Source organism: Patella vulgata, chromosome 4, assembly GCF_932274485.2.
Source record: "Patella vulgata chromosome 4, xgPatVulg1.2, whole genome shotgun sequence".
Lineage (NCBI taxonomy): Eukaryota > Metazoa > Mollusca > Gastropoda > Patellidae > Patella > Patella vulgata.
The window spans coordinates 41494622-41518108 of record NC_065882.2 but is presented as its reverse complement, the minus strand read 5'-3'; the positions used below and the strand labels follow the sequence as shown (position 1 = coordinate 41518108).

General features: G+C 34.4%; 1 protein-coding gene across 1 annotated transcript in view; it reads right to left on the bottom strand.

Annotated features, from left to right (window-relative positions):
• Window positions 1-23487, bottom strand: part of LOC126819206 (uncharacterized) — a 129261-nt gene that overhangs the window by 62370 nt on the left and 43404 nt on the right. Inside the window, exons 3-4 of the mRNA XM_050547113.2 lie at window positions 22681-22847; window positions 2056-2114 (exon numbers count right to left, since the gene is read on the bottom strand). Of these exons, the coding sequence (XP_050403070.1) occupies window positions 2056-2114; window positions 22681-22847 (226 nt within the window). The remainder of the gene's footprint in view (window positions 1-2055; window positions 2115-22680; window positions 22848-23487) is intronic.

The window sequence follows — 23487 nt, the reverse complement described above, 5'->3', positions numbered from 1 at the left end:
TTCTTCGTCTCATCATTTTAAACACTGTGTATAAATTGAAAGTCAATCGGATATTAACTTTAGCCCCTGACGGACGGACAAAAGGGGGCAACGACAATATACGACCACATATCAATGTGGGCGTATAAAAAGTAGGGGATATTCAGAAACGATACAAAACTGCGGAAATGCACTGCTGTTTTTATTAGAAGTAACCAGTGTATGATAATAACAGGCCAATTGCCTACACATGAACATAAACAGTTCATATGAGCGGCTTATCTGATAGCCCCATTCCACTCGCAAAGAGATACACTGTCAAAAGTGAAAATGGACGTTTTTGATTTTTGTCTTAATAATGAGTAATCTCTCCACCAATCCTCAGATATTCAGATATTCATCATGTCATGCTCCTAATCAACTGCCCAATCATGATTTGGGGCAATCTGACCCACTCCTCTTGGAGTGCCACGGCCAATTCTTGCAGTATTGTCGGTTGACGTTGATGTCGACGAAAAGGTCTCCTGATCATGTCCCAGAAATGCTCTATGGGGGAAAGGTCAGGACTCATGGCTGGGAAAGGCATATGGACAATATAGTAACGCTGGAGGTAGTCATTCACGACACGAGCGTTATCATCTTGAAAGATAAAACGTTGACCTGCACGTTGAGCAAAGGGCAGAACTATCGGTGCCAGGATGTGGTCATGGTAGTACATACCAGTGACCCTTCCTTGAACAATATGCAGTCTGTTCTGCCAGCCATGGTGATTACTCCCCTCACCATAACAGACCCACGGCCGAATCTGTCATACTGTCTGACGTTAATGTTAGCACATTTGAAAATGAACCCCTCACACGTGTACGGCGCTATTGCGTGTCACACGAACAGCTCTGTATTTCTGTTGGGGCGATAAGTTCTTCATCTGTGAACATACTCTCAAAGCATGTCAAGTGTCCATGACTATTTATCATATCACAACCTGCATAGGTATTTGCATTTCAATATCCCCTACTTTTTTTTAAGAGTATATATAATTTTTATATCTAGATCCGATTTATTACAATATACTTCTTATATCAACATCTTATATCTAGATCTTACTTATTATAATACACTTCTTATATTTACATCTAATTTATTACCATATACTTCTTATGTATACTTATTATATCTATATCTAATTTATCATAATATTCTTCTTATATCTACATCTAATTTATTACAATATACTTCTTATATCTACATCTAACTTATTACAATATATACTTCTTATAACTACTTCTTATATCTAATTTATTATAACATACACCTAATTTATCATAACACAATTTGTATATCTACATCTAATTTATCATGACAATCTATTTTATTATAATATACTTCTTATATATATTCCTTATACCTACATCTAATTTATTATATTTCTTATATCTATATTTAATTGATTACAATGTACTTTTATCATTTACATTGAAGCCTAGTCTTTTTTCAAGAGGTATAGTAAATAGACATATATATATTATTTTGTTCTTACACACTATGTTATTATCCACTTCAAGTTTCATATTTTGAAAGACTGAATATTATAATTATGTTTCATAAGGTATAACTTTTAGGACATTACCAATATTTCAACTGAGAGAATCCATGCCTGTGAGTGCTAACAAGCTATGATATATCTGATTTCATTATTACTAACAAGATTCTATACCGATAAAACAGTGGCCATGGTGAACTTATTTATATTGAATACACAAATAAGATAAATTCATTTGTAGACTTTATTCACAATGATGACGGCCATGTCCAATGTATATTTTGAAAGGAATGTGTCATGGTGAATTCACTTTACTGTAAGGTAATAACACATCATCTGCCCCATCTAACATCACCTTAAACCTATTAACCTAAAAATCAATATCACCCTTCACAGAAACACCACATTCATAAACCACACACACTACCACATAAAACCAATATTCTACTCCAACTTCCTAAACACATCAAAACTTTACCCTATAAATTCTATTTCTCCTGTTCATGTGTTCAAATTTGATACAAATTTATTCTTACCGACAATCTTTATACTCTTTTTATTTTCATCCAACATAATATTCTCCATTTTAAGATCCCTAAAACAGAATAAAAATATTTAAATTTCACATCAAATTCTAGCATAACATTACCATGGCGCCAGGCAGGATACGCCTACATTTGGCAAGAGATGGATAGAGAACAAGCTAAAAACAAATAATCCAGAAAGTTTTGGTCTGAAATGCGCAAATATCAAAAGGGACTAAGATCTTTGGGATATAAAGATATATGTTAAGTTTCATCAAAATCGGATAAAAATTGTGACCTCTAGAGGGTCCACAACCTTCATATTACAATTTGCGTACAAAGAGCGGCGATTTTGTTGGGCAGTTTCATTTTAATTTTCCCAAAATTCAAATTCAACCTTCATTATCATGGAATGGTGATATATTTAAACGGTTTTTAGAATCAGAAAAAAAATTGTGACTTATAGACATTGCAAGCTAAAAATGTGATTTTTCGAACAATCAGATCAGGGGGCATAATCCAGGAAGTTACGTTCAGATATGCACGATTATCAAAAGGAACCAAGATCTTAGTGTGCAACAGTGATATATTCACATGTTTTTTTTAAATTGGATAAAGATTGTGACCTCTAAAGGGATCCGATTTTCACGAAATTCGAACTCAACCAAAATTATGGTGTAACGGTGATATATTCGAACTTTTTTTAAATCGGATAATAATAGTGACCTCTAGTGGGACCACAAGCTAAAAATGTGATTTTTCGTACAATCAGGGGCCATAATTAAGGAAGTTACAATCTGATATGCGCGAATATCGAAAGGAACCAAGATCTTTGGGATATAAACCTGCATTTCAAGGTTCATCAAAATATACCACATGTTTACACTATTTGCGTACGAGGGACAGCCATTTTGTCGGGCCGTTTTGGTCCGATTTTCACGCAACTCGGAGTCCACCAATATTATGGTGTAACGGTGATATATTCAAACGTTTTTAAAATCGGATAATAATTGTGATCTCTAGAGTGACCGACCACAAGCTAAAAACATGATTTTTCGTACAATCAGGGGCCATAATTCAGGAAGTTACGATCCGATATGCGTGAATATCACAATGAAAAATAGACGATAAGGATTCCAAAATAGACCTAGAACCGAGGTGAGGGAAAAGCCATAATTTCATATTGAAGCTATATATAGGGACAAATAGGAACGGTAAGAGGACAGGGTCCGATCAGTAACCGTTCCTAAAGGAACTATTGGATAAGTAACAATTTTACTCCTGGCAGTGTGATGAGTTCAACTTACAGGGTTACTACTGGCAGTGGAAAACGAATAACAATGTTAGCCCTAGCAGCAGGATGATATACAATGTTACTACTGGAAGTGAAAGTTAAATGAATAACAATGTTTGTCCTAGCAGTGGGATGACATTCCATATTACTACTGGTAGTGAGCAATGAATAATAATGTTTGTCCTTGCATGGAGCGTGATAATATACAATGTTACTACTGGCAGTGAGAAATGATGACAACATTTGTCCTAGAAGTGGGATGATATGTAATGGTACTTTTTGCAGCAGTGGTATGATATACATGTACCAGTGGCTGCCAGGCAGGATACGCCCACATTTTGCAAGAGATGGATAGAGAACAAACTAAAAACAAAAACGATTTTTTTACAAGCAGGGGCCATAATCCAGAAAGTTATGGTCTGAAATGCACAAATATCAAAAGGGACTGAGATTTTTGGAATATAAAGATATATTTTAAGTTTCATAAAAATTGGATAAAGATTGTGACCTCTAGAAGGTCCATAACCTTTGAATTACATAATTATATACAATTTGCATACAAAGAGCGGCCATTTTGTCGGGCAGTTTCATTTCAACTTTCCCTAAATTCCAATTCAACCTTCATTATGGTGTAATGGTGATCTAAACAGTTTTTAAAATAGGAAAAAAAATTGTGACCTCTAGAGAATCCACAAGCTAAAAATGTGATTTTTTTACCAATCAGGTGCCATAATCCAGGAAGTTACAATCCGATATGTGTGAATATCAAAAGGAACCAAGATCTTTGGGTTATAAACAGGCATTCTAAGTTTCATCAAAATTGGATCAAAATTGTAACCTCTAGAGCGTCCACAACCTAAAAACAGGATTTTTTGTACAATATGCGCGAATATCGAAAGCAACCAAGATCTTTGGGTTATAAACATGCATTTCAAGTTTCATCAAAATCGACACAAAATTGTGACCTCCAGAGGGTCCACAACCTTGATATACCAGATGTTTAAACTATTTGCGTACAAGGGGTGGCCATTTTGTCTGGCAGTTTTGGTCCGATTTTCATGAAATTCGAACTCAACCTTCATTACGGTGTAACGGTGATATAACCAAATGGTTTTTTAAATCGGATAATAATTGTTACCTCCAGAGGGACCACAAGCTAAAAAAGACGATTTTTCGTACAATCAGGGACCATAATTCAGGAAGTTACGATCCGATATGTGCAAATATCTAAAGGAACCAAGATCTTTGGGTTATAAATATGCATTTCAAGTTTCATCAAAATTGGATTAAAATTTTGACCTCTACAGGGTTCACAACCTTGATATACCATATTTTTACACTAGTCGCGTACAAACGGCGGCCATTTTGTCCGGCAGTTTTGGTTCGATTTCCACTAAATTCGAACCTAACCTTCTTTACGGTGTAACGGTGATATACTAAAACGGTTTTTAAAAACAGATGAAAATTGTGACCTCTGGAGGGACCACAAGCCAAAAACGTGATTTTCCGTACAATCAGGGGCCATAATTCAGGAAGTTACGATCCAATATGCGTGAATATCGAAAGGAACCAAGATCTTTGGGTTAGAAAGATGCGTTTCAAGTTTTATCAAAATCGTATCAAAATTGTGACCTCTAGAGTGTCCACAAGCTAAAAACGTGATTTTTCGTACAATCAGGGGCCATAATCCATGAAGTTACGGTCCGATACATGCCAATATCGAAAGGAACCGAGATCTTAGGGTGATAAAGCTATATTTCAAGTTTCGTTGAAATCGGATAAAAATTGTGACCTGTAGAGTGTCCACAAACAGGGGCGACGACAATATACGTCCACATGAAAATGTGATATAAAATAATTAATAGAATACAATATCAAAAAACCATCGTTTTATCCAACGTTTCGTCAGTAAAAATACTAACTTCTTTGGGGATGAAGAACTAAATTGTATTCTATTAATTATTTTATATCAACTTATCTGGATATCAAATGCATCATTTTGACTTAGTCAAAATTGATCCCATCAAACCGTCTGTATTTGGTTTGTGTTTCCTGTTTCTACTGATTGGAAGTTTCACATGAAAATGTGGGCGTATAAAAATGTTACTTCTGTCAGTGTGATTAGATGCATGTACAACCATACAATGTTACACGTGTGATAAATGATAATTTTCACCACAGCAGTGGTATGATATACAATGTTACTCCTGTCAGTGGGATCAAATTCAATCACACAATGTTACATGTTAGATAAGTTATAATTTTTGTCACAGCAGTGGTATGATATACAATGTTCCTCCTGTCAGTGGAATTAGATACAATCATACAATGTTACACGTGTGATAAATGATAATTTTCGTCACAGCAGTGGTATGATAAATTAGATACAAATATACCATGTTACATGTTAGATAAGTGAAAATTTTCATCACAGCAGTGGTATGATATCAATATTACTCCTGTCAGTGGGATTAGATACAATAATACAATGTTATATGTAAGATAAGTGATAATTTTTGTCACAGCAGTGGTATGATATACAATATACAATCTTCAACGTATAGCTGAAAATAGTTGTCTGTTCGTAGGTCATGACACATGAATATTAATTAGATGTGGCATGCACGTGTGCTTGTCTATAAGTATGTGATGTGTCATTCTAGCTTCTGTCGTTGACTTGATAACTAATTTCAGGTTAAAACAGTATGTTTTCCAGTATGTTTTGAAGAGGTCCATAGATTTTTCCAGAGTATTTGTCTTTTAAAATTTTATCTCCATTTTTTTTTTAGACTAGGACCGAATGTTGAGTCATAGGTAACTGTATTTGTATTAACAATTGTATACATTTAGTAGTATCTATTAAAATAAGTGCTATTATGTTTCAATAATTCAATAAACGTCAGATCCTAAACGCATATTATTTGTTATTTTATTGTTTGGGTTGTATTTGGGCGAGAACAGAAAATTTCCTAGGACTCCATCTAGAAACAAGAATTATTTAAGGAACCAATGACCAATTATGACCTCAATTCCAAATCAATGTGTAATCGGCTTTTCTAGCATGCCAACTGACCATAACATCTGTTTAATAATAGATGTTCTCATTCAAACTGAATATTATGGGTCTGTATCAATGTATATATTTATTCTAAAAATTACAGGCTAGGTGTGTATAGATATATCATTGTTACATACTCTCGAACAATTTCACAATCAACCAATACATTTATATACAACACCACTTTCAACATACAGTTACTTGATATTAAGCGACAATGTGTGAACAATTACAGGGTTCGGGGTTTTTTTTGCTCTGTGTATAATGTTTAATAAATTATATACTCTTCAAAAAAAGTAGGGGATACTGAAATGCAAATACCTATGCTGGTTGTGATATGATAAATAGTCATGGACACTTGAATGCTTTGAGAGTATGTTCACAGATGAACAGAACCACTGAGCCGCAACAGCGACACGCAAGTAGTAGGTATTAGCACACTTTCCTTGGTGTATCGGTGAATATCAGGACAGTTTTGGTCGAGGGGCCCAGCCGAGGCGGCCCCCGACCAAAACTGTCCTGATATTCACCGATACACCGAGGAAAGGTGCTAATAAGTTACTTACATCACATCTCTATCGAGTATTGTGAAGCAAAATGTGAATAATAGTATTTATTATCGAGTCGTTTCAACTGAAAAGTGACAAATACTTTCTGCTCTTTCATTATTTATCCCTTTCTGAGCCTTACGTTACATTTCATGGTAGAATGATTTCGCAGTGGAGAGACAACCTGAGTAGTATTTACACGTGCGTCTTGCTATGATACTCTGAGCGTAAAACAATCACGTGTTTGTTTAGACCACATCGTTAAAACAACTTGTCTATGGCGTAGAGGACTGCGATATTATTAAATGTAGTGTAAAGGAAATGCGAAACGTGGGTCATTCCTGGTGAAAGTATGCATCGGCAGATGGTTCTTCCGTTGAAATTTATTTGTAATAAAGTTTATGACTTTCTAGGCGTTTTTTTTCATCCTGCTTATTTTCAATGCCTGTGAAGTGTCCAGCAAGAGAACTGCGCCTTCTATCATCACAATTAATTAAAATAATTATTCAATATTCTAATTTATATATTTTGCATATTAATATAAATCAAACCAAATTATGAAATAGATGCCAATTGATATGTATAATAATTGATTTTTGTAATATGTTGTTATGTTAATTTAATGTCATTGTCTATGTTTTTGAACTGCCATGTAGTTCCCCCCATTTTGTTTTGTTACTATGATTTTGACTAGTTGTTTCATGTACATTGTTTAGAGCCATCGTTATCAATTGCGATCTGGGTTGGACTAAACGTCCGCTATTTATTGATTGATAGGTATCTAAAACGGTATAAAAGTATCTGTGTATCAGAAATGAACAGTACTCTTTCTGATACACGGACACTTTTATGCATGTATTGCAAATAAACAGGACAGTTTAATCAAAGGTTGCCAGTGGCAACAAGTGGGAGGGGTTCATTGTCAAATTTGACACTTCAAGGAAGGGTTGATGAAAACTGCCGTGTGCTGGTTTATCTATCCATGATAGCATTCCCATCGATTCTTGCATAAGATTTACTGTTTAGCGTATCTTTGCTTTAGTGTGTTATGTTTAATTTGATCGGGAGACGTGTTCTTCGACGTCAACGTCAACCGACAACACTGTAAGAATTGGCTGTGGCACTGCAAGAGGAGTGGGTCAGATTGCCCTAAATCGTGATTTGATGGTTGATTAGGAGCATTCCACAACGAATTGCTAAATGTCTGAGGATTGGTGGAGCAATTACTCATTATTAATACAAAAATCAAAAACGTCTATTTTCACTTTTGACGGTGTATCTCTTTGCGAGGGAAATGGGGCTGTCAGATAAGCCGCCCATATGAACTGTTTATGTCAATGTTTAGGCAATTGGCCTGTTATTAACATACACTGGTTACCTCTAATAAAAACAGCAGTGCATTTCCACAGTTTTGTATTGTTTCTGAATATCCCCTCTTTTTTGGAAGAGTATACGATATATACAATCTTCAAAACCATTCGACCCTCTAAAAGAATCACTTAAATACAGTATTTTATCATGCATGATATAGTTGTAGCAAATGTTAAATACATGTATATGTAGGTATAATATGTGACAATTAATTAATTTATGACTAGTTTAACAGTCCATAAATAAATCAATATATGGCCTAACTAAACACACAACTTGTGTTATACTCTGGCATGGCTAGTAACTTGTGTGATGTACATGTACTAATAACTCTGACATCAGGGATTGAAAATGTAATTTCATAGATAAATTTATCCAAGTTATCAAACAGTATATCAGTATTAATTTCTTTATCATGTTATATTGCCTCACATTATAATGATGAAAACACATTAGAATGTTCACTGTTCTGGGCCTTTTACATATGTTCCACAAAAAACATTAGTCAATGCGAACAATTTCCCATGACTTAACCTGGTTTTCCATCAATAAAAAAATCAATAACAAAATAACTTGGTATGCCATTATTAGCATGTTTAATATTATTAATGTATAATTACTGGTACATGTTTTACTGAATTTTAATGAAGCCTACATACGATCCATAATTTTTTAAGTAGTCCTTTAATTTTCAAACACAATCAAATTTTAAATTTTTTGACGGAATAAACAAGTAAAAAAAATTGACTTTTATACTAATAAAATAAGCTATCACATTACATGGGTACTACAACAAATTCATAGTTTACAAGGTCCCTATCCAGCAGTCAGTCCAAATCTATTTTATAATCTGTTTAATCTCTCACTAACTCGTGGCATTATTGATGGTTAATAGTCGGCAAATTAATCTTAATCCTTTCTGAGAAGTGAAGTCAAATCAACGATTATTGGCATGGTCATCCTAATAAGTAACAAAGTCATCCAGACTGCCAATATAATCGAAATGAAATGAACTGAAATGGGGTTTAACGTCCTACTGTTCTGCTCCTAAACTGAGCTAATGAAGACGGCCATATAATCGACTTGTCAGTAAACAGTGATTATGTGATACAGACTATACCCTCAATCCCTCTAGTCTTCCAAACATACACAAATTCATCATGTTGTTTTAAGAAAATGGGGTAAATTGGGCAGAACCGAAACAAACAGTGCCAAGTTGATTCAGATGATTACCCCATTCAAGTCCATTACTTCCCAATAACTCATATTATAAATGTTATTTGTGAAACATTTTTCTTTTTATTTGATGATTTAGGCAGACAGCTGTTGTCATTTATAAATAATTCTTATTATTAAATATTCATCTATATAAATGAACACACAATACAAGTTTCAATAGAGTCACTCCATAATTCATAAGATGTTTTACAAGAGAAAACTCAATACTATTATATGTAAACATGTTGATATGAAAGAAATAAAAAAAAATCTTGTGAATGTGATACAGGTATGGAGTTTAAATAGTATTTTTAAAGCCTATATTGGATTATTCAACGGGTCACATGGAACCCCTATAATCCAGAATTTTTTGATAGCAAAAACTGGCTTTTCTCCTATTTTACACATCAGAGCCTGTTCTGAAAACTTTGCCACTGATTGGTCTATCAGCCTGATTAACATACAGATCTAATTTTTGTTTCATTTAACACTTTCGATGGACTCCATGAAGATTTAACCAGCAGTTTGTGTGGGAGGTCAACATCAGTGTCATATAGATGAACTCTGATTACATGACATAGATTATTTAAATTTTGTTTCTATTTGTTCTGCACTCCTCCATAAGTTGACATCCAGAATTATGTGCACCCACCTCGCATTCTATTGCCTAATCCCCAACAGTTTATTTTAAACTCTTCCTGACTCTATTGTTGTGAAGACAGATAAAACAAAATTTCTAGTATAAAAAATGAAAAAAAATAATCAGAGTGGGTTGGATCTATTACAGGATACAGCAAAACTATTTGGTCTGTAACTTATTATAAATAGATTAAGAAATTTTTAAATATCTAATACCAGCAGCTGCCAGGCAGGATATACGCACACATTTTGCAAGAGATGGATAGAGGACAAGCTAAACAAAAAGCCATTTTTCGTACAATCAAGGGCCATAATTCAGGAAGATATGATCCAATATGCACGAATATCGACAGGGACCAAGAACTTTGGGTTATAAAGATATATTTCAAGTTTCATCAAAATCGGATCAAAATTGTGATTTCTAGAGGGTCCACAACCTTGATATACCATAAAAATTGGATCACGAGGGGTGACCATTTTTTTGTCCAACAGTTTTGGTCCGATTTTTACGAAATTCGAACTCGACCATCATGAGGGTGTAACGGTATCAAAAGCTAAATTCAAGATTTTTCATACAATCAAAGGCCATAATTCAGGAAGTTATAATCCGATATGCGCGAATATCGACAGGAAGCAAGATCTTTGGGTTATAAACATGTATTTCAAGGTTCATCAAAATTGGATCAAAATTGTGGCCTCTAGAGGGTCCACAACCTTTATATACCATATATATATTTACACTATTTGCAGGGGCAGTCATTTTGTCTGGCAGTTTTGGTCCGATTTTCACGAAATTCGAACTCAGTCATCATTGGGGTGTAACGGTGATATATTCAAACATTTTTTTTTTAAATCTGATAAAAAATTATGACCTCTATAGGGACCACAAGCTCAAAACACGATTTTTTGTACAATCAAGGGCCATAAGTTACCGTCTGATATGCGCGCATTTTGAAAGGAACGAAGATCTTTTGGTTATAAACATGTATTTCCAGTTTCATTAAAATTAGATAAAAATTGTGACCTCTAGAGTGTCCACAAGCTATAAACATGTATGGTTATAAACATGTATTTCCAGTTTCATTAAAATCAGATAAAAATTGTGACCTCTAGAGTGTCCCCAAGCTAAAAACGTGATTTTTCGTACAATCAATGGGATTTTCCCAAAAGATAGTAATACAAGCCAACAGTGAGGCTGATGTCCCCTGCCGAAATCCCAAAATAAATAGATGACACATATTAATTAATAGCACATTTATTTTTTTCAAAAGTATCAAGCAATTAAACTGATTATCAACTATACACTAAGTTTCATCACTCTCTATCAGATAGAATCAAGATTATCTTGTCCCAAAGCATCGCCCAATGAAATCGATAAACTCTGCTTAGCTGTAGCAGGAAATGTTAATCATTGAACTCAGTCAAGACATTCACTTAATGAATCAAGTTTAAATATTCTACCTCAATTAAAAGCAGAGTTGTTATGTTCCAAAGTCTTGACCAATCAAATTGCTTATCGCTCCTTAGCTTAAGCAGAAAATTCTCACCATCGAACTTAGTCAAGGTAATGATATAATGAATCAATATTCAGAGTTTCATCGCTCTTACTTCTTTATAACCAAAGTTATCATGTCTCAAAGCATCAACCAATCAGATTTCTTATCTCTGCTTACCATAAGCAGACATTGTTCATCATCAAACTCCATCAAGGCATTCACCTAATGAACGCCTACACCAAGTTTGAACATCCTACCTCAATTAGAAGGAGAGTTATTGTGTTCCAAATTCTCGACCAATCAAATTGCTTATCGCTCTGCTTACCCTCAGCAGAAAATGTTAATTATAGAACTTAGCCAAGGTACTGATGTAATAAAGCTATACACCAAGTGTCCTCACTCTCACTGAATTAGAACTGAAGTTATCATGTTCCAAAGCATTAATCAATCAAATTGCTTATCTCTGCTTACCCTAAGCAGACAATTCTCATCTTCGAACTCCATCAAGGCATTCTCCTAATAAACACCTACACCAATTTTGAATATTTGAACTCAATTAGAATGAGAGTTATTGTGTTCAAAAGTCTTGACCAATCAAATTGCTTATCGCTCTGCTTACCCTGAGCAGAAAATGCTCATTATCGAACTTAGTCAAGGTATTGATGTAATAAAACTATACACCAAGTTTCATCACTCTCACTTAATTAGAACTAAAGTTATCATGTCCCAAAGCATAAACCAATCAAATTGCTTATCTATGCTTACCCTAAGCAGAAAATGCTCATCTTCAAATTCCATCAAGGCATTGACCTAATGAACACCTACACGAAGTTTGAACATTCAAGCTCCATTAGAAAGAGAGTTATTGTGTCCCAAAAAGTGTGATGGACAGACGGAGGGACGGACGGACAGAGAGACAGACAGACAGACGAACCCATTTCAATAGTCCCCTGCTTTCTTTGAAAGGCAGGGGACAAAAATTAAATTATTAAATTTGGTAAGGAAGGGATAAAGCTTGACTTTTCGTTTAAAATCTAAAGAAAGAAAACCGACAAAAAAAGAAGGTGATAGGGTTTACTAATTATCAATCATGACCAAAAAAGAGCAAAAATGGGAAATATTTACTTAAGCATAACGAATAAACTCAACCATGTACAATAGTGATATAATACAGACCTGTACAACTCATGGCATTATAATACCAAGAGAAATGGCCACAGATATATTTTTATAAGGCATAATTATCACTTTTGTTTTCTTCAGGGCTTCCACTTCAAAATTTTTACTGCCGGTCATTTTTGATAACGCAAGAAAACTTTTCAATGTAAATTTATATTTCATGTTTTTTATTCATGGTAGGGTATTGTGAATTCACGTGTCTATACCACTTTGTCAGCATGGGGTACACAAAAAAATATATATTGGACTTAAAAATGAAATATTAGTAAGGCTTATGATAATTATTTTTTAATTAAATATTCCGTTTTGGCTACTTAAATAACAAAATAGCTGAATTGGCCTTAAAAAAACATTCTAGTAGCTCACACGTAACTACCATGTGCTCTATAGAAAACACAATGACCTGGATAATTTTGAGTTGTAATACAATAACTTTGAAATGAAGATAAATATATAATTATCCACGGCATATATCTCACATTTATTGGTTTTAGACCATCTCTTACGGAATTACGGGCCACAGAATTGTGACGTAAATCCTAACAATGTATAACTAAATGACTAACAGATAACTAATTTCAAAGCTAGCGAGACTAGAATATCGTCGTGTATAAGAGTAATTGTATATACACAACAATTTTGCTAAACGTGGAATTATCAATATTGCTGCACAATAGAACTGGAATACGTAATTTTCTTAATTTTTCGGTAAGCAAGTTAACTAATTTCTAGATTTTATTTCTACAATTCCCACAAGGCCATAATACTGCTATAAAAAAAAATAATAATGCATTTTTCTCCCAACACTACGTAATTTCTATGCTGTTTTTATTTAATATGACAATTGGTTAGATTCGAAGAGCAGTACTTCATATCAAGTGCCCCTTTTCGAAGATCATAATAACCTCGTTTACATCGTGCGTGACCGTAATAGCGGTAAACGGCTTTGTTGTAGAAAATTATTATGACAGGTGGATAATATGTGAATGATTAACAATGGACCGCTTCACGCCATTGATTAGATTCCCACATATCAAAACAATCATTATAATCTGTTGACGACTATGTATACAACTCTATAACACCAATCACAAGATTAGGTGGCTTCTATACATGTGCATTATTCTGTACAATTGTATAGTTTAGTGGAGGTCGATCGTAACCATGTTTGAAAATTGGGGTTTGAAAAAAAAAGGCTCTCTTTCCGGCATGCAAAATGACCATTGGGTCAGATCTAGTTACGGTCATTTTCCATAGCCCTAGGTCTTGACCGACATATACGGCCGACGTGGAACCCATGGTTTTATTTATGTCGAGTCTTCGTTTTATATGATTACCCTACAGCCAATTATTACTCTTGTACTTCTAATATATCTTCATTCAAAATTACCACAAGCATAATACTCTAGTCCAATTAGGATCGAAATGAATACTTTTTTGCGTTTCAAGTCTGCTTCAAAATAGCAAAACAAAAATAGTCATATGAGCCACGTTGTCGACCATCCAGTAGATTTCCAAAAAATCAATTTTTGTCTGCTTAATGTAATATATATATTTGGAAAATAAAATTATTCCAGTCTTGAGACTAATATATCAAAATGCACTATACAGTTAGCTTTAAGTCTATTATCATCCCTCTGAATATATAGTTGACTTTCTACTTCCCTCTAGGCATTGGCTATGCAAACTAAACTTCATGCATTATAAGTCGTAATGACCCTAAAGGCTGCCCTTTCATACACAGAAAAAAGGCTGCTTATATGAATGTAAAGCATAATAATAACATTGACCTGAACAAAAATAATTGACACTATCGATTACGAGACAACAGCTGATATAAATCTTACTGAGTAATAGAAAACTGAAATTCACATTTCTATGGTTTTTCCGAAGGTTGACTCAAAATTTTGATTTTATATGATTTCATATGTTCATATCTGAAACATTATCCATGTATTTCAAAGAAATTCGCATTTACCAGATATAGGACATTCCATTTTTAAATTATATCTTACTGTAATGGTTATTTTATTTGAAAGATTTATGATCAATTGTTGAGGAAATGAAATCATAATGGTTAGACTATTCTACCAGTATGTCTGTTACAGATAGGTCTCTTACAAAAAGTTTATGTTTACTTTGTCTGAATTACATTACCGCTGCCCTGATAAATAAGTGTCTCATTTATAGGAGAAATGCCAGGTATATATAAGTGAATAAAACTGGTTAATTCTGCCTAGAAAGCTATAAATTCTAGATGTAAAATTCATACTTAATCAACTAAAATGTAAAATGTTTTATCATCATTAACAGAACACGTTATTATAATTTGGGTTCAATCAAGGAGACTAGACAGGTGACCCTACCTACACCTTGGTTTGTATATATGACAACAATAGGGTCCAGTAAGACTCCAGTATATCTATTTCAACAGGGAAAATTCAAACGTGTGATTTGTAAAATCAGGCTTCACATAAAATTAGTAAAGAGAATAGTGGGAAAAGAGAGTGAGAGAAATGGTGTTTAATGTCCACTCTAGACAATTCTGGTCATTTCGGGACTAACATATTGTACATTATTCTTTCAGTAGTTCACTTGTACATAGGGGTCTGCAGTTGTGGTAGGAGGACTCCAAGAAAAGCCATCAGGTTAGGTGGCAATCCTATACCTTGTCACATAAAAGCTTGGGAATCAAACCATACCACTTGACCACCAACCCCTTCACAGAATATTGGATATCTTAATCTATATATATATTTGTGACTGTCTGTTCGGGGTTGGCGGCTACACTAGGTCTGCCCCGAGTCTGAAATTTGATGTATAGGGTTAGCTCAGACCGGGGAGTAACATAGGCCAGGTGGCGTTAGTCTACCACTTCCGGTTTCGGAGTTATGACCCCCGAGCGAAGCCGGTCTGTTCGGGGTTGGCGGCTACACTAGGTCTGCCCCGAGTCTGAAATTTGGGTTATAGGGGTAGCTCGGACCGGGGAGTAGCATAGGCCAGGTGGCGTTAGTCTACCACTTCCGGTTTCGGAGTTATGACCCCCGAGCGAAGTCTGTCTGTTCGGGGTTGGCGGCTACATCTGCCCCGAGTCTAAAATTTGGGGTATAGGGGTAGCTCGGACCGGGGAGTAACATAGGTCAGGTGGCATTAGTCTACCACTTCTGGTTTCGGAGTTAATACCCCCGAGCGAAGCCGGTCTGTTCGGGGTTGGCGGCTACACTAGGTCTGCCCCGAGTCTGAAATTTGGGCTATAGGGGTAGCTCGGACCGGGGAGTAACATAGACCAGGTGGCGTTAGTCTACCACTTCCGGTTTCGGAGTTATGACCCCCGAGCGAAGCCGGGTATCCTGCTAGTCATAATATATACATCTAAATTAAAAATAAACATGTTATATTCGGTTTCAAGTGAAAACAATATTTACTAGTCAAAGATGCGTCAATATAACTGTTCAAAGATTGGTTACATTTTCATCTACTATCAAATTATACATTTTATAAAAGGTTGTACAAGTAAATCTTATTATTGTAGTCTTACAGTTTATTATTCTATATAGAAGTTGATTTCTTACTAGAAACTACGTGTATAATTATTACACAATGTTTTATTGCATTGTATTAATAATTCATAACCAATCAACCCATCAGCCCTTTTTATACAATGATGTAAATGTACATGTGCATCCTATTTCAAGAATGCCTGGTCTCAACTTATAAACCTTTGGAAGAAGAACTCCTTTAAAAGCGTGTAAGAAATCTATGTGCGTCATCATAACCTTTTATTTTTGTTTCTCCAATTTATCAGTGGCAAGAAGACATGGTCAAAATAATATGTACTAGTTGTGAGTCTGTGGTAATTTGGGCTTTTAAGTGGTTATTCATTCCTGAGAGATGCCAGACAGCTATGTTTTACTTTATCAAATATGTGAACAACCTTCAAGCCCATACATAGATTAAGCAAAGACTACAGTACAAGTTGTGATCAGATGTTTAAATATCTATGGTTTCCTTAGTTTAATCTTTATGTTTCAAAGCCTTCATTTCTAAAATGCTACATATATAATAGATTCATTATGAAAATATTACAGAACAATATTCTACAATTGTATAGTCTGAGTTCTTAACTACTGCTCCCTACAAATCCCCTCCTGTTTAATCTTATTTTAGTTTTGTCTTTGAAATGAAAACGAACACATTAATTCAATTTCAAACAAGCCAACAATGCCTCCATCCCAAAATAAAAAGATGACACATATTAATTAATTGGATAATTATCTGTTTGTAAAGGATTGGGCAATCAAATAAACTGTTCATTTATACTTAGCTTAAGCAGAAACTGTTCATGATCTAACTTAGTAAAGGTTTCAATGTTGTGAAACTGTACTATATACCAAGTTTATCATTTTCCCACAATTAAAATCAAAGTTATTGTGTCCCAAAGCATTGATTAATCAAATTGCTTATCTCTGCTTAGCATTAGCAGAAAATGTTCATCATTGAACTCAGTCATGGATAAACACCTACACCAAGTTTAAATATTATAGCTCAATTGGAAGCAGAGTTATTAAGTCCTAATAAGGGTGACTACACAGACGGACCGACAGCAGATGGGCCCATTTTAAATGTCCCCTGCTTTCTTCGAAATGTCGGAGACAATAAATCTACTAAGTCTTGGCTATCCCTCTGTTACATTTTGGCTAGTGTGCACCTGGCTTTAGTCTTCAATATTTTCATTATCTGCTGTACAACCTAGAAACCTGGAGAAAATCTTCCATATATAATGAAAAATGTCTGTTTTACAAATGGTGCATTACCCCCTTAAGATAACACCTCAACATCTGTTTAAAGTTTGCTTTTTATATATCAGGAACCATTAATAAAATCACCAGGTGTACTTTAACCAATCATGTAGCATCATGCAAATTCTCTACCCATTCACTTTTACAAGGAGGTTCCTAATGCTCTGTCACGATTCTGATGTCATCCAATCACAATTTAGTAAATATTATGAATGAGGTAGTTTTCGTTGTTTAAGCCATAGCAACCCAAGTCGACAGGGTTAAGATAGGAAGTTGGTTTAGAATTACATGAGGAGGTAGTAACTTTCACCTTAGGAGGCTTTAGAAGTTTAAACAGTAAAACTGCTATATAAGAATGCAGAAAGTAGATAATTTACTTTAGACTGCCTGCTGGAAACCTGGCAGATTTTTTTAACTGGGCAACAGCCAGACGCTTGTCATCTTTTACTTATTTCTATCTGTACACATTCTAGGTCATATCTTAAACCAGGCTTGATAAAAAGCTTTCCTTCTGTCCTTGAAACATTTTCAATTCTAAACATAGTTTTCATGCCATTTTGACCTTTTCATGAACATCTGGAACTTAGTATTTCATAAAAGGTATATTTATATCTATCAAAATATACATGCAAGTTTGAAATCAAGACTTGAAACAGACAAAAAATGTTAAACTGTATTTATACCAGCTAGGTGATTCATAACATATGAATATAAGAAGGAGAAACTTCCAACAGTGTTTGGTATAAATAAAGTAATTGTTTGATATAGTATATAGTTGTGTCTAGTCATTTAGATGGGATGAAAAACCAAAGTTTATCCATGAACACATTTGTATGCATATAAAAGAGACCCTGACCCTGTATCGATAAAATTATGCTTTTTCACTTCACATAATTAAACATAGTAAATACTAATAGCCCATTTATAATAGTAAAAAAGATATATACAGTATGGATAGTGTATAATAATGGTGCTATTATGTTTTTTCATGATTTTTAATTCGAATGTCAGGTAAATGTCTGGGACATTTGACTAAAACAGTGATTCTCAACCAGTGTGCCGCGTCACACAGGTGTGCCATGAGTTCTGCCTAAGTGTGCTGCGAAATTTTGATCGGCACAATAAGAAAATGCGAAATATCACATGATCCCAATTGAGTATTAAGTGGTGTCTACTGTAAGTTTGTAGAATGTTTTTCTTTATTTAGGTTTGAGTTATCCTTTAAAATATAGTCTGTGTCTACAGCTGTATGCCGTCTATGACTTGCCATATTTTTTTGCAAAATTCAAATATTTTTCATATAGGGGAAAGTAGTACAAAATTGACCACTTAAGGTTTTGGCAAGGTTCACCTCTTACTAATGAGACGAATATTTAATGTTTTGATGGATACGGGTGCCGCATTAGTTGATAAACATCAAGGATTAGTGTACAAGAACGAAACTTCCATATTAATCTGAATAGATCAACAAATACAATGTATAGATAGTTTGGTAGTCCATTTTGTACATACAGTTGTTGGGGTAAAATCGTTCAGCATGGAAATAAATGAGAATCTCTCGTTTCAAAAGTCATAGAAGTTACATAATTGTGATCAAATGACAAGCTCTTTGGTGTTATCCATGCTTGTTCACTAAAAAGTGGAAAAAACTACAGATACCGGTACTAAAAACTAAGATCTAGTTGGTGAAAATAAAAGAACAAAACAAGTGTTTTAATTTATTTTAAGACCATTAATTTATTAATGATGAAATCATTCACGAACTGACAAACAGAAGTCACATGTCTGAATCATTTGAACTAGAAACTTGGATTCATTTGAACTGGAAATTCCATACGGGGCAAAATGACACAGGGGGCCATTTAGTACAAATGAAAGGCTCCATTTAGCTCCACTTCAGACAAAAATAAAAATGGCCCTGCTCTAGCCTAGCCGAAATGAAATGAAATGAAGTTAAACGTCCTACTGTTCTGCTCCTATTCTGGGCCGAACGAATGGTACTAAATTGCTCAGGCACAATAAAAGAGTCTATTTACAAAGCTTTATCATATGAAAAAACGGTTCCTGGATGAAATTTTTACACAAAGGCACGCTATCTACAATTCACCGTCAGATAGACCAGGAACCGGCAAAACTTCCATATGACAGGTGCTTCCTTGCACTGTTGATATACCCAGTTCGCCATGATGTTAACGTTAAAGGGTGTTATGTTCTCGACTACTTAGGCTTTATTTTCCAGCTACCTTATCTTAGGAAAGAATAGGGTTGAGGGGTCCATTTGACCCGAGGGGTCCATTTTGTCACACTTTAGCAAGGTGTGCTCCTAATGTTTCAAGTGTTCCAAATTGTGCCGTTGGCAAAAAAGGTTGAGAACCACTGGACTAAAACAATAAAAAAAACCTGGATCAAACCCAATTATTCTTGATCTATTTAAGGATTAAATCGCAGTGAAGTGGGTCTACAGTTTAACTATGCCATTTTTGCATCTTATAATAAAGGATTTACGTAAAACTTTTATTGGTTTGACTATGCCATTTTTGCATCTTTCAATAAAAGATTTATGTAAAACTTTTATTGGTAGGGTGTGTGATAAAATAATATCAAGCCACACCCTTTATGTGTGGATACTCTTCTGACACAGTATCATGTATTACAATACCATGTATTATACTTTAATTGAACTGCAGGAAGAGCAAGGTTGAGAGTCGTGGACTCACAATTTTTACCCAAGCATCCCTTACTACCTTGTGCCAATTTCTCCCCTGAACACCATCGATATTTATAACATAATACAATATTTAATAAACTTGTTCCAATAAGACAAGTAAGTGTCCTTTTTCTGGTGAATTTTAAATGGATAAGATGGATATAGTCCCCACTACTTGCCTATATCCACAGTGAGGACATTTCTACATACATGTATTCTGATCTGCCAGGATTAGGTGTTGGCTATACTGAAAGTCCAGGACATAATATAGATAACAGAAAAAGAGAGAGAAATGGGGTTTAATGTCCATTCGACACAAACTAGGTCGTTAAATTTTATTTCATTTATTTGCTTGTGCGTTGGAGTCTTTAGCATTGGGAGAAAACTGGAGGGTCCGGAGAAAACCCACGAGGTTGGATAGGTCACCCTACTCCTTGTCACGTACAAGCAGAAAATCAAAACCATGCCTCTTGATTCAATGACAGACCTTATGATGAAACATACACACGTTAACCATTCGGCCACTCAACCCCCCCCCCCCCCTATAGATTAATATATTAACTGATTGTATAATAACTTGCTGTAAAGTAAGTGTCATCCTTTTTCCTATCTTAATGTTTGAACAACTAAAAACATTGCATTTATTTCTACAAATAACATTATTATATTTATATAACTTGCTGTGTGAGTCATCCAATAAAACATAAAATGAATAGATGTCCAGAACAAATAAATGCCTTCATTATATTTAGTATGTGAATAATAGTACGTCAAATGTAAGTGATCTGAGCTTATGAGACAGGGTATCAGGTTATAGAAAGAATAAGCATACACTGCTTCATGCATGATACCTATCCCTACCAATAGTTATTGAATGTTTCCCGCCTTGTCAGTTTATTACATAGAAATATTTATCATAGTTTCTCAGTAACATCATATATCATCACATCAGGTCAATGTCATTTTATTGAATTTTAACACAGTATTTTATACTCTTGCTTGATCAAAATACTATTTAGAGTACCAAGTATTTCTGTTAATTAATCAAAATGAAACCTCCTGAATTTGCATGCCTCAAAATATTTAGCACAACCCTACGGTCATGTGACACAACAGGCAGAGTGTCACCTCCTTTACCTAAAATCCAGCAACCTTTAAACAGTTAATTAGAGCAATAATTTGGACAATGAACGTTAACATTTTATAACAGGACTAATATCGTTATATTCCCTGAATAAAAATAATTACTGACTGGTGTATAAGTGTATAAAAATGTGGTCTGCACCGTTCTTGTAAATGTTGCATCAATGTGTGATGACAAAAGCTATAAAACTACCCTACTTCTTTATATTAATGTTCATTTGGAGAGCATGAAGAAGATTTCTAATAATCTTCCAGTCAAACTATGCTTCCATGTCCCTGGTAGACAATTTCATGTTAACTAAATTGAATAGAAGCATGAATGGATGTTTTCACATTTACAAATAAAGTACAGTATTGGCAATAAAATGTATTCCCATGGCATATCTTAGCATAAAAATCCCTAAATCTTCCCACTTGTATTACCTAGAACAGTTTTAATGTAACTGTATTAAAATCACTCTTATGTACAGAAAAATACTTCAATTTTTAGATTGCCTTTTTGGATAAACCCTTTGTCCAAAGTCACAGCAACAAATAAAAGTAACTGTAAAATTTAAGCATTTAAACTGACGTTTTCGTTTTAGTATTTTCAATACTAACACTACAGTATTATTATGTCAATACCTTTACATCAGACAGATGAGATGAATTTGTGTGATACAAACAATATAAGTTCTATTGTACATGCGTCTTAATGCTATAACAAATTAATCTGTCTTGTATGGGGTATACATTTCATAATTTATTTGTTATCAAGAATACTTGGAGCTTTAATCAAGATGACATTTATAAGTAATTACAGTACAACAGCTAACTAGATTCCTCTTCTTTACTTGCTGATAATCAGAGAATTGTCAGGCGACTTTCACTTCTTCATTGGGTCATCCTTGAGTGAAAATCAATAGCTTGGAAATGCTGTCTGGTCTTTGTCAGTCAAACCATCAGGCTTATATACGACCATCAATGGGGTTTTATTGGGCAAAAATTGGACTTAAGATCGCAGATTTGGATGTAAAACGGATTTTACATTAGGGAACACTAGCTAATGTGATATTCATTCGCGATATTCGCGTGAAAAATGGATGATTTACAAATGTAATTTACTGTATACAAAATGCATATTGGTTTATTACATATCCTGTACAATAAACTATTGTGTGGATTTCTATATTTATATAAACTTACCTATGACAAACACCTCTCTCATGAAGATAATGTACAGCAGAGATAATTTGTCGTGTAAATGGTCTAGCCTTATCTTCTGAAAGTCGATGTTCCTTGTGTGATTTGAGAAAGGTTAGAATATCTCTCCCAACTGCATATTCTGTCACCAAGCAATATAAAGTTGTAGCCTGAAAATATAAGATTACCAAAATAAAAAATATAGCTACTGATGATAATAACTATCAATGTGTAGTCACAACTGACTACAGTAATTAGTTACCATCTCCATCAGTTCAACCCCTTCAGCTAAGACTGAACTGTAAACAGACTATTTCATAATTTGTTCATAGACAAAATGTAAGGTAACAAACAGTAATAAGACCCTTCCTCTCAATTGTGTCTCAGAAAAAAACCAAAAGGGTAGGCAGGCAACCTTATTCCTTGTCATGTACAAAGTGTTGTATTGAAATTCGAAACCATGCCGCATATAATTAACTCAATGACAGACCTTATGATCTAAAGTGCACAAGTTAGACCAACTGGCCACCCACAAGGTTAGGCTGGCAATCCTACTCCTTATCATGTACAAGTTTTTGATTGAAATTCGAAACCATGCCACTTTACTTAATGACAGATCTTATGATGTAAAGCGCACAAGTTAGACCATTAGGCCAAGATACCACCCTTTGAATAATGACAACTATACTAAAGATTTTGATTCTAAAGAAGCAGAAATCATAGCTTAGACCCTGAAGTAAAGTGAGTACAAAATTATTTTACCATCTATTTTAATCCTACATGTAATGCTTCCTGAACATGCAAGGTGAG